Below are 12002 nucleotides of genomic sequence, written 5' to 3'. Positions count from 1 at the left end.
CTTTAACAGTTTCATGTCTACTTTTAATTAAATGGTTGATTCCTGGATCAGATTAACATGCATATAAGTTATTCATGACTGCCAGAAGCAAAAGCTACAGGCAGTGTTTTTCTAAAACCAATCACTAGAGGGGGTATGCAGGCTTCTTTCACTGTGGCTGGGGCCTGGCTCCTCTAGGAGGTAGCCAACCGTTGCAGTCCATTGGAATTAATTGGCCTCAGTGCCTGGTGATCCAGGGGGCTGCTTGCCATATACCATCGAGACCTGAACCATCTTCTTTTTTTCTTTTTTTTAAAATATGTTTTATTGATTTTTTACAGAGAGGAAGGGAAAGGGATAGAGAGGTAGAAACGTCGATGAGAGAGAAACATCCATCAGCTGCCTCCTGCACACCCCCTACTGGGGATGTGCCCACAACCAACGTACATGCCCTTGACTGGATTGAATCTAGGACCCTTCAATCTGCAGGCTGGCACTCTATCCACTGAGCCAAACCAGTCAGGGACTGAACCATCTTTTGCTAGCTAGTGCAGTTTAAGGCAGGAATCACATTTATAATAGAAACTGTTGAAGTGCTCTTTAATCCTTATATCTGAATATCTCAATAGAGTTTTTCTCTACCATTCTTTCATAGGAAGGAAATGAAAGATACTAGCCCTTAACTGGTACAGATCTAGTAGTGCAAACTGGAGTGTCATTAATTTGGTTAAGTACCTTCGTTACTAGAGTCCCTGAGGGTATTGTAGAAATCATTCTTTATTTCACATCACAACTTTATTCAGCAAAATGGTAGTATTGAGATTCAACTTGAATTCACTTGGACACTACGTCTCGTGTCATATTTTCTTTAGCATGTTAATTCTCCAAAGCATTTGGTTCTTTAATCGTTTTAATTTTTTCTTAAGGCATTTAATTCTCAAGAACTACAATCTGGCTTACAGCCTGGGTCTCTTCCTTAGGTCTCTCTAAGACAGCGGTTCTCAACCTGTGGGTCACGACCCCTTTGGGGGTCGAACGACCCTTTCACAAGGGTCGCCTAAGACCATCGGAAAACATATAAAATTACATACTGTTTTTGTGATTAATCACTATGCTTTAATTATGTTCAATTTGTAACAATGAAATTGGGGGTCACCACAACATGAGGAACTGTATTAAAGGGTCGCGGCATTAGGGAGGTTGAGATCCACTGCTCTAAGATGTATAGCTATGACTACCAGGCATAGAGGAAGGACTTGCCTTCAAGACCCAGCCTGGGCAGGTCTGTAAATATCTTGGGGTCCCTAAAAGGGACTTTTCTGTGCTCAGATTACTCTTGGGATTTGCCACCATATTTGGGACATGACCTCTGGGGCCAGCAAAGCTCAGAGTGGAAGGGTTGTCAGGTTTCCCTAATATCTGGAGTGTGGTTACCATGACTGCTTTCAGAGCATGGAATCCTGAGTCATGTCTCCCAGTGTTCAATAGCTGTCTCTCCCTTGAAGAACTTCTGTAAGTCAGTGCTACCCTATCCTTTAATTTATCCTTATACTAGAGGCCCAGTATAAGAAATTTGAGCACGGGTGGGGGGGTGGTCCCTCAGCCTGGCCTGCAACCTCTCATAGTCCAGGACCCCTTGCTCCTTACTGCCTGCCTGCTCACTGCTACTTGGTGCTACCGCCGCTGTACTCACCAGCCAGATGTGAGCCTGGCTTCTGGCTGAGCGGTGCTCCCCCTGTGGGAGCACACTGACCAACTGGGGGAAGCTCCTGTATTGAGCGTCTGCCCCCGGTGGTCAATGCGCATCATAGTGACCAGTCGTTCTGGTCGTTTTGCCTTAACGGTCGCTTAGGCTTTTATTATATAGATTTATGCTTGCTTTGTCTTAGTTGTTGGGGGTACACAGATATGAATACAGTGTAACTGCTGTGGTAGTGGGGACATAGTAGAGAGACACTGAAGTGTCAGAATTTGAGAATTTGTCCATAGGAGATTACAGTGGGTTTAATGTAAAGGAAGAGTTGGCCAGATGCAGGTGAGTTAATGCTAAGTAGAAGGATTATGTGCTGAGGCATGGAATAGGAGGTAGCCTGATGCTTTCCTGTGTAGTGTTTGCAGTGGTGTTTACGGTAGTCCCCCCTTATCCGTGGGGCATACGTTTCAAGACTCCCAGTGGATGACTGAAACCCTGGATAGTACCGAACTCTGTATATGCTATGCTTCTTCCTCCTCATTCTCTTTTGCTGCCTTCTCTCCTGGCCCCTTAAATGCAGGTGCTTTATGGCGTTGTCCTGGGTTCTTCACTTACCCTGCACTTGGTCTCTGGGCTATGTTAGCCACTGTGATGGTTTCACATAACTCCTTGAGAATAAATCCAGCTCTGGTCTTTTTCTTTAGTTTTAGACCAAATTAAGACTAAAATTACACAGTCTGCCTGATAGAATTTGTTGTTTTTTCAAAGTACCACAAACTTGGCCCTGGCCAGGTAGCTCAATTGGTTAGAGTATCATCCCGATACTCCAGGGTTGTGGGTTCGAACCCCAGTCAGGGCACATATAAGAATCAGTCAGTGAATGAATAAATAAGTAGAACAATAAATTGATGTTTCTCTCTTTTTTAAAATATATTTTATTGATTTTTTACAGAGAGGAAGGGAGAGAGATAGAGAGTTAGAAACATCGATGAGAGAGAATCATCGATCAGCTGCCTCCTGCACATCTCCTACTGGGGATATGCCCGCAACCCAGGTACATGCCCTTGACCGGAATCGAACCTGGGACCTCTCAGTCCGCAGGCCGACGCTCTATCCACTGAGCCAAACCGGTTTCGGCATTTCTCTCTCTTTTTCCCTTCCTCAAACCAATCAATCAGTAAAAGTACCACAAACTTAAATTTCAGTTAATATATGTTTTCCAAACAGGCCAAAAACGTGACAACAAACTTTAACTCTTCCCTTGCCTTCCCCCATCCTCAGCAAACCTAGGCAGTTGTCAGGTTTGTTGACTGCTAGACCTGGGGGTGACCAAGAGCATTTCACATGTCCAGACTCTCTTTGCCATCCCTGCTGCTGCCGCTGCCCAAGTTCACGACTTTGTTTTCTCTCACTGGGGAGTATTACAGTGTCTTTGCCTCCATTTTCTCCGGTCTTCCAGAATTGCTTCAGTATCAGCCTGAGCATGATGGTCCTTTCTTTGGTTGCTCTCCAGTGAGTACAGAGTAACATCGAGCTCTTGGTAGACGGGACCCTTAGCAGTTTTGCCTGAGAAGACTCTCTGAATCTTGTGTCCCACAACCGCTCTAGGAGCCATTTCCTAAAGCTCCATGAATGTTTGTACTTCTGGGCATTTACTTGTGTGTTCCTGCCTTGACTGCCCATTCTGTTTATCCTTTCTGCCTAGAAAGTCCTGCAGAGTCCAGTGCAAGGGTCTGCTCTGTGAAGTCTTCTTCTTCAAGTTGAGAGTAAATGTTTGGGGAATTATGAGGAATAGAACTGGACTACAACTTCAATATTAATGACTACTGTTTGTGGAGAAACTACTGTGTGACAGTCACCATTATGAACACTGCGAACACTGAAAGCAGATGATTAAGAACATGAGCTTTGGCCAAAACCGGTTTGGCTCAGTGGATAGAGCGTCGGCTTGCGGACTGAAGGGTCCCAGGTTCGATTCCGGTCAAGGGCATGTACCTGGATTGCGGGCACATCCCCAGTAGGAGATGTGCAGGAGGCAGCTGATCGATGATTCTCTCTCATCGATGTTTCTAACTCTCTCCCTTCCTCTCTGTAAAAAATCAATAAAATATATTTAAAAAAAAAAAAAAAGAACATGAGCTTTGGTGGTAGAGTCCCAGCTCTGCTGTTTACTAGCTGTGTCACCTTGGACAAGTTATTTCCAATCTCAGCGTCGGTTAAGTATGACAGTTAAATGTGCTTCTCTAATGGAAAGTAAGCAATAAATGGTTGTTGCTGCCACCTCCTCACCCCTTGTGAGATAGTAAATATATCATCATGCATGTTTTACAAATGATGAAACTGAGGCTTAGGGAGTCTGGGTAACTTGTACTGCTTCCCGAAACACATGACTCTGGGATTTGTGGCTTACTCATCTTTTTATTCTATAGTGTCTTTAAACTCAGTAAGTATTTATTGCATTTAAAAATGTATCTGGAGCTCCAGGGTCAGATTGAAAGAAAAATTTAGAAATTGTTACCTGCATAGAGTGGTAATTGAAGTTGTTCTCTTAAGTCCTGTCATCTTTGAGAGTCCACGCATTTCAACCACCCCTTCAGCAGTGAGCTAAGTAGTGCCATGTGACAGATGGCAGTGATCTTCAACTGTTACTTAAATCTTTTTAAAATTTGTTTGTATTTGTCTTCTTTCCCCAACTGGTTTGTAAGCTCTTTGAGGGCAGAAGACGGTACTGTGTACTACTATGTATATTAACTCCTGCTCCCTTAAAGTCATTTTGTTTACTAAGATAATAGGTCAAACTTCAGTAAGAGTTAATCTCAAAAAGGAATTCTTAAGCAGTGACCAACCAAGATTATTTTGTTAATCTTTACTTTCTATTATCTGAATTAAGAAAACTTTTCTTACATTTTCCAAATAAAATTTATTGAACTTTCATCTCTAATATTTGTTACGTTTATTACAATCTAGGCCTCTCTGATCTGTAGGATTCTAATACACATTTGTACCCTTGAGTTTCATTTTACAGTTGAGGAAGCTGAGGGCCATGTTCCAAGTGGTTCTCCCACTTGTCTTGCAAACTGTTCTCTAAACAACTTGGTAAAGAATCAAGATCCTTAGGGGTATGAGAGTTTTAAGTGCTTTGTAATTTATTTTTATTTATTTTTTGACAGAGCTGAAAAACTTCAGCTGCTGAATCACAGGCCTATGACTGCTGTTGAGATCCAGCTGGTGAGTGAAGGAGGCTGGTGTGTGTGTGTCGGGAATGGGGGTGGGTGGGTTGATTTATGGGTATGAGATGTAGAAAGGGTGATATAAAGGCTGACAACAGACAAGCCAGGATCTGACATAACTTGAAAAGACAGACCACTCCATTTTATGTGAAATTTGATCCTAGTTAGTATGGACTTAGGTAAAGTAGAAGACGAAATTTAATTCCTTCTACATGGTTTAGGCCTATGATTTGGTAGCTCTTTGTCTCACCTGATATCCTACATGATTCTGGCCATTGCTCCCCTGTAGGATTATTGTCAACCCAGATGTTGCGTACAAACATTAGACTCGGCATGACTCTGCTGGAATTCATCTCTCCCACTCCTACCCTTTGACCTGCTCTTCCTGAATTTCTTTTCTTGGTTAATGGAGGATATGTGCACTTTCCCACATGCTCTCTTTCTTACCCTCCTGGTCCAGTCTCCTAAGCCAGAAACCTGGAAGTCATTCTCTTCTTTTTATCACATTCAGTTAGTCCTCAGGTTCTGTTGCTTCTATCTCTTATTCTTCCTTTCATTACTGCACTGCATTACTCTGTCATCATATCTCAGTTATCCCCTCACCATTCTCCCTGTTCCAGTCTGGCCCCTTCACTATGTCTTCCACAGCACTATGTAGTTCATTTTCTAAAACCACAAATTTGATCTTATTTCCCTGCATAAAACCATTCAGAGGAGCCTCATCACTTGAAAAGTCTAAATTGCAGTCACAGCATAAAGCTTCAGAATTGTGGGAAGCAACTGGAGTAGAAAGCTGAGGTGGTTTAAGGAAAATGAAAATGAGGTCCAGTGATACAGATGAGTGTCTGCTGTATTGGCCTGCTGTTTCCTTCCGTTGTACAGAGCAAAGAGCATCATTAAGCTACAAATATTAGGCAGGCCATTTAACTGACAGTGTAAAACTTTGGCTGGAGAATTAATAAAATGAGAATAAAACTGTTTCCAAAGTCAGTTTTAGAAGTATTGAGCACTTTGTCAAATTTCCTTCAGAAAAGTGTGGAAGAAAATGGCCAATAATACCCATGATCTCTAGAATTGTTTAAAAAAACAAAACAAAAAAACTCTTTTCTTAAAAGGTCATGGGGTATTTAATTTTTGACTAAAACTTACTGTCTTTGTAGTGTTACTTCTGCCCTTCAGAATGTACTCAAAACTTAGAAAAGTTCCTTCCACAAAGGGTGCCTTTCTGGGTAACTGGTCTTCAGGATACACAGAGACTCCATTTTAAACCCTCATTATTCTTATGCTTTCGACTGTGTGTATGTTGGAGATTCAACTTGGAAAAGAGAAAAAACAAACAAAACAGCAAGAAACTAATTCCTTTCCCTCTGGGTTAAAGATCACATGGCATGTCTCCTCCAACTTTAATCAGCAACATATGTTATTCATGGCTTAAGGACAGATGGAGAAGAGATGAGGAGGATTAGTGTGACCTCATCCCAGAGCCTGTACAAAGCTCTATCATTACTTATAAAATTAGCTGCTATTAAGAATACCTATTGTATGCCAGACGTGGTGCTAGGGGCTTTGTATATGTTACCTTTAATGCCTCCATCATAATCTTGGCTAGTGAGTGGCTGATTGGGTCTGTCTAATTCACAAGTCTTACTGTGTTCCTCCAAGCCATGTACTTTTGCATCCCCTCAGACTGTTCTTTCTCTTCTCCTTTCCTTGGTGAAAATTATGTGTGTTGTTTCCCAGTAGTTGGGCCATATTATATCCAGAGTTTTCCCAGCCTGGGATTTGGCTGTAAAAGAGAGCAAATCATTTCCCAAGGCTTGTAGCAGTATCTCTTCTCACCAGAGTGGAATAAGAAGTTGGGTTTTCACAGAGAGTGGAAACTGCAGAGGACTTGAGACTTTCCTCATCTAAAGCTTACAATTTAGAAGTAATCTCAGCATCTAACATTTGTTAGTATTCAGTTTTAGGGGCTGAAATTTCTCTTTTTCAGTTACACCTCAGCCATGATTTGTTGAAATCCTCAGATCTGTCTGAAGAAGAGGAAGCCACCCAGCTTCTGTGACTCTTCTTCCCTTTTGAGCACTCTGGTCTGAAGATAGGACAGTGAACCCATGACCTCACCGGCCATGGTCCTGAACAGCACTGCCATCTATGCCTGTTATAATGTAGTGACTATAAAATGTCTTGAATTATATAGAGTTTTATGACTTACAAAAGACTATAGTATTTGTTCTTGTTTGGTCCTGACTATACACATTACTTTCATTTTATATTAGAGGAAATGGAAATTTACAGAGGTTGGGTGAACTATTCCTGGGTCAAGTAGCTAAAAGTGTCAGTAACTATTAGATTTGAGATGTTTGAGGAAAGTAGGAGGTTAGGCCTGACAGCTTAAAATGAGAAACAGTTCAGCTCAGTTTGACAGCTCCTGGGTATTGATATAATCTCTGTATATGATTAAAGACATTTGTCATTTATGTTGACCCATCTGCAAATACTTTGGATTTTAAAACTTCATTTGCCTTTATATTCTGAGTAACTTGAAACCTTTGGTATCAGAATGTTGAGATGGTGCTTTGCACTTCTTTATTTGGGCCTGAGAATCTTGGATTGAAAAGAAAACTTCCTGACTATAATTATCCCTGAGGACCATGTGCGAATTACAGCTGCTCCTGGCCAATTTGGCTAAATGGAAAGCTCATCAGTCCTTTTGCCAAAAACACACCTCCCTGACATCTGATCTTAGTGTTGCATCTGCCAAATCCAGAGATTGGGATGCAAGAAGGTGGCCTATTGAGGTTCTCTCTGTTTGGTTTTCTGAAAGGGAAGGCCTCTTAGAGGTCGCATAACCAAACTCTTAACCAGTGGACTTTATAGTAGTCTGCCGTACAGCATAGCATCTCTGAGAGAGGACATGATAGAACCTCCTAGTGGAAGGAATGGTGTTCTGGAAAGAGCTGGGATGCAAAGTCAAAAACCTTGCCCGCACTTGCTTTGAGACCCAGGTCAAGTTTCCTCGTAACGCTGAGCATCCACTTACCAGTAAATTTGTCCTGCCTTGATGTGCAGTGTTCTTGAGAAGCTCTGGGGGCAGTGATTCGGTGACAGCACCTCACAGTCTGTGGGCACGACACAGATACTAGTGGAGGCTGTCACTCTCTGACAGTAGTTCAGAGTCCTTCACCCTCTCACCTGAGGCAGGAAGTAGTTCACCATCAACTGCATATACCAGTTATTCATAAACTTGGAGACATTCTTCTCAAATGGAGATCATCATTTCTCAGGATTAAATCAGATTGGATATATCCCTCCTTCCACTTCCTTCATTCTTTGGAGGCAGTCTGTGTTAGTCCTTTCATGGACCCATTTTGCATGTCTGATTTTAAATGAGCTTTGGGGATTGTTTCTTATTCAGTTAAGAAGTTACATTTTATTGAGCCTTTGAATCATTAGACAGTGGACATTTTATTTCACAGTGTGATGGGATTTAACTTCATTGGTTCACTTGGTATCTTCCCCACCCTAGACCTCCCGGGGTTATTCTCTAGTTGTGGAAACATTTTTGGACTAAGATGAATGAAGAGACTAATGTTTTTTCAGGAGTTTGCAGTATGATCTTGCATGTGTCACTGGACTTCTTTTGTTTCTATACCGTTATTTGTAAAGTGAGGCAGTGGACTGATTTCAGGATTGTAAGTCTAGCTTGCCATCTTTCTTTACTTAAATCTGCCGGATTTCTTTCTAGAATTCCTTTTGGTCTTACTTGCCAGATGTCAGAGATCACCGTGGGAAATGCCATAGAATAGGACCCTGGACACTTTAGCTGAAAAGGTTGTTTGCAATAGACAGCTAATGCCACCAAGTGAATGTGCTTAAACAATGTGACTGCCTGCATATTTTTAAAAGGGGGCTGACTAAACATTATGTTTGTATTCGATAACATATTGAGAATCAGAGGTGAGGCTTAGAAACTGGCTCATGATTGTGGGTATCGGCTATGTGTTCAGATTTCCAGGACTGTGTCGGAAGCCAGGCTTTAAGTAGACCTTTGATGAGGCAGTGTGGGGTTGTTTTCCAGCGTCACTCATCAGACTCCTGTTCTGCATTCTCAGGAGGAGACGAAGGCCCAGTGGTGTGTGTTCGAGTTGGATAGGCCTGGCTTGGATTTCTAGTTTGCCCTTTGCCAGGATTGTTGTGAGGGTTAAAAGAAATAATGGACATACTAGTAAAATGTAAGGTGCAGCACCAGGCACATAGCTCCCTAAAGAGCTGTTCTTAGGTGGTGGGGTTAATGAGGATTAGAAAAAATATATAAACCACTTGGCACCACAGATGAGGCAGTATGGGATTGTTTTCCAGTGACACTCATTAGACTCCTGATGAATCATCAGATGAGTTGTTGCTACAGTTTGTAAGTTACAGTTGAACTTGCAAAATACAAAAATATATAAAGCACCATGCACTCCCCAGAGGTGAGTTTTTCTTTGCATATGCAACATAGTCACATGTGTACATAGGGATAGAACTGTTAGGGTTTTCTTTTTCTTTCAAGAAAAATACTAATCTGCAACTCTCCTTTTCCACTGACCCATTTTGAGCACTAGCACTGGCTTACCCTGAAATTTGATCAAGCTTCTCCCTCCTGTGGAGCCAAGGTGGAGAGGACCGAGAGGCCAGAGGCTCTGGGCCGGCCCTGAGCTCTGTGCTAAGAGGCTGGGCTGGGACTGGGAATGACATGGGGTGGCTCAGCCTAGGAGGCTCATTTGTAACCCTAGAGGTTTTCTTCCTTCTGCAGATGGTGGAAGAGAGTGAAGAACGGCTCACAGAGGAGCAGATCGAAGCGCTCCTCCACACGGTCACAAGCATTCTGCCTGCAGGGCCAGAGGCTGAGCAGAAGAAAACTCCCGGCTGTGACGTGACGATGGATGAAGAGGACCCGGCATAGAAGAGCACAACTGGGCCAAGCATCTCATGAAGTTGAAAGGCCAGCAGCTGTTTCTCAGACATAGAGGACTGTTTGTTTAGTTTTACCCTCTATCCCTCTAACCTGATTTCATGGTTAGTTAGTTGGGTAAATCACAAAAAGAAGCCTTTCTCAAAAATAAGCTGAAGAGAGAAATATCTTTGCATCCAGGAGAGGAAACATGGTGAAGACAGGCTGAGGTTGTCAGGGCAGAGAGCTAAAGAAAGGAGGGCCTAGCCCAGGGGTGGGCAAACTTTTTGACTCGGGGGCCACAGTGGGTTTTTAAACTGGACCGGAGGGCCGGAACAAAAGCATGGATGGAGTGTTTGTGTGAACTAATATAAATTCAAAGTAAACATCATTACATAAAAGGGTACGGTCTTTTTTTTTTTTTTTTTTTTTTTTAGTTTTATTCATTTCAAACGAGCGGATTCGGCCCGCAGGCCGTAGTTTGCCCACGGCTGGCCTAGTCAAAGAGGACAATGACTGGGGAACCCTCTGTGGGAAAATAATTCTTTTGTGGCCTTTGCCACGTTTGTGGGAAAGTCCTTTATATGCCGCTAGTACAATACTTGCGTTGCCTTTGTGGACTGTCCCACAAATTAGCTTCATCTACTTCCTCAGGGACTTCCCATTCAGGGGCGCAGAGTGCTGTTGGGATGAGAACTGAGTTAGCAGAATCCAGTTAGATGGCTAATCGCTCCTAGACCAGCTCTAGGTTAAAGTGTGGGGGTCGAACGGCCCTTTCACAGGGGTCACCTAAGACCATCGGAAAACACGTATATAATTACATACTGTTTTTGTGATTAATCACTATGCTTTAATTATGTTCAATTTGTAACAATGAAATTGGGGGTCACCACAACATGAGGAACTATATTAAAGGGTCGCGGCATTAGGAAGGTTGAGAACCACCGCCTTAGAGGAATCTTTTCCTCAAGAACGGCAGAGATATAAAAAGAACAGGTCTGCCAACCCTTCATCAGGTCTAAAGGCCCTTTTCCTCTATGGCATGGGCTTTGTTTACCAGCCCACTATTTAGTCTTAAATGTTCAGGCACAGCTCATTCCAACTGAAAAGGCACTTCAAACTGATTGACTGGCAACAAATGCAGTGTTGGTTGCCTTTCTGACTGCCCTGGGCAGGTGCCTCCTTGGAGACCAGGTGAGCTTCTCATTTGCACAACAGGCAAATTATTTGCATCTTTAAAAAGGGTACAATTATGCACTCTTTTCATAAAATATGTAAGAAATAGAGGTTGATTAATGAGAATTTGAATTTATTGGCTATTGCAGGGTTTCAGTTTTTAAATTTTTAAAATATTTTGATAATTATGTGAAGAGCTTGTTAATAATATTCAAGCATTAGAGAGTTTAGTAGCTCCCAGATATGTGATTGCTTTTGGTCCTAGGAATATTGAAAGCAAATCTGATTTCCCACATTCATTCTTCTCCCTATTTGGGGAAGAAAATGGCCATAGACATTAATTTTCCAAATTGGCACTCATTTGTTGTAAGATTACATATTTTCAGTGCTGCTGTTAATTGGATTACTTCCCATTCCCTGTGATTTCTAGGTTTTTATTTTCTTTACCTCCTTCCCTCTCCCAGTTGTAATTGTGTCAGTCTTAACCTTATCGTCTAAGGATCAGGGAGATCTGCTTACAGGCAACATTAAATGAACAGGACATTTATTTTTAAATCTTTCTTGAGTATTGGGAATTTCACCAGGGGCTATTTTTGTTAGTCAAGGCATACATGTGCTTGTGTATTGTTTCATCTTAACCATGAGTATGTTAGATTCTTTTGCTTGATGGATTTAAGGCTTAATCCATTTAATAATAAATTGTTTCCAGGTGACTGCCAACTTGGTTTTTTGTTTTTTTTTGATATATATTTTTATTGATTTTAGAGAGGGAGAGAGCATTATTGGTTGGCTGCCTCCTGCATGCCCCCCACTGGGGATTGAGCCTGCAACCTGGGCATGTACCCTGACCAGAATTGAACCTGAGATCCTGCTGTCCACAGACCAACGCTCTATCCACTGAACCAAACTGTCTAGGGCAGGGGTGGGCAAACTTTTTGACTCGAGGGCCACAATGGGTTCTTAAACTGGACCGGAGGGCTGGAACAAAAGC

The 12002-nt window shown here is 42.2% G+C and overlaps 1 protein-coding gene across 1 annotated transcript in view; it reads left to right on the top strand.

The window, feature by feature from the left end:
* The window catches only part of CRCP (CGRP receptor component), a 35464-nt gene extending 23733 nt beyond the window's left edge, over positions 1-11731 (top strand). The window contains exons 5-6 of the mRNA XM_081090330.1: positions 4843-4900; positions 9698-11731. Of these exons, the coding sequence (XP_080946456.1) occupies positions 4843-4900; positions 9698-9847 (208 nt within the window). The 3' untranslated portion in view covers positions 9848-11731. The remainder of the gene's footprint in view (positions 1-4842; positions 4901-9697) is intronic.
* The last annotated feature ends 271 nt before the right edge of the window (positions 11732-12002 follow it).

This window comes from Myotis nattereri, assembly GCF_964212035.1.
Source record: "Myotis nattereri genome assembly, chromosome: 4".
NCBI classification, from domain to species: Eukaryota; Metazoa; Chordata; class Mammalia; order Chiroptera; family Vespertilionidae; genus Myotis; species Myotis nattereri.
The sequence above is the reverse complement of the archived record's forward strand: the minus strand, read 5'-3'. Positions and strand labels throughout refer to the sequence as shown.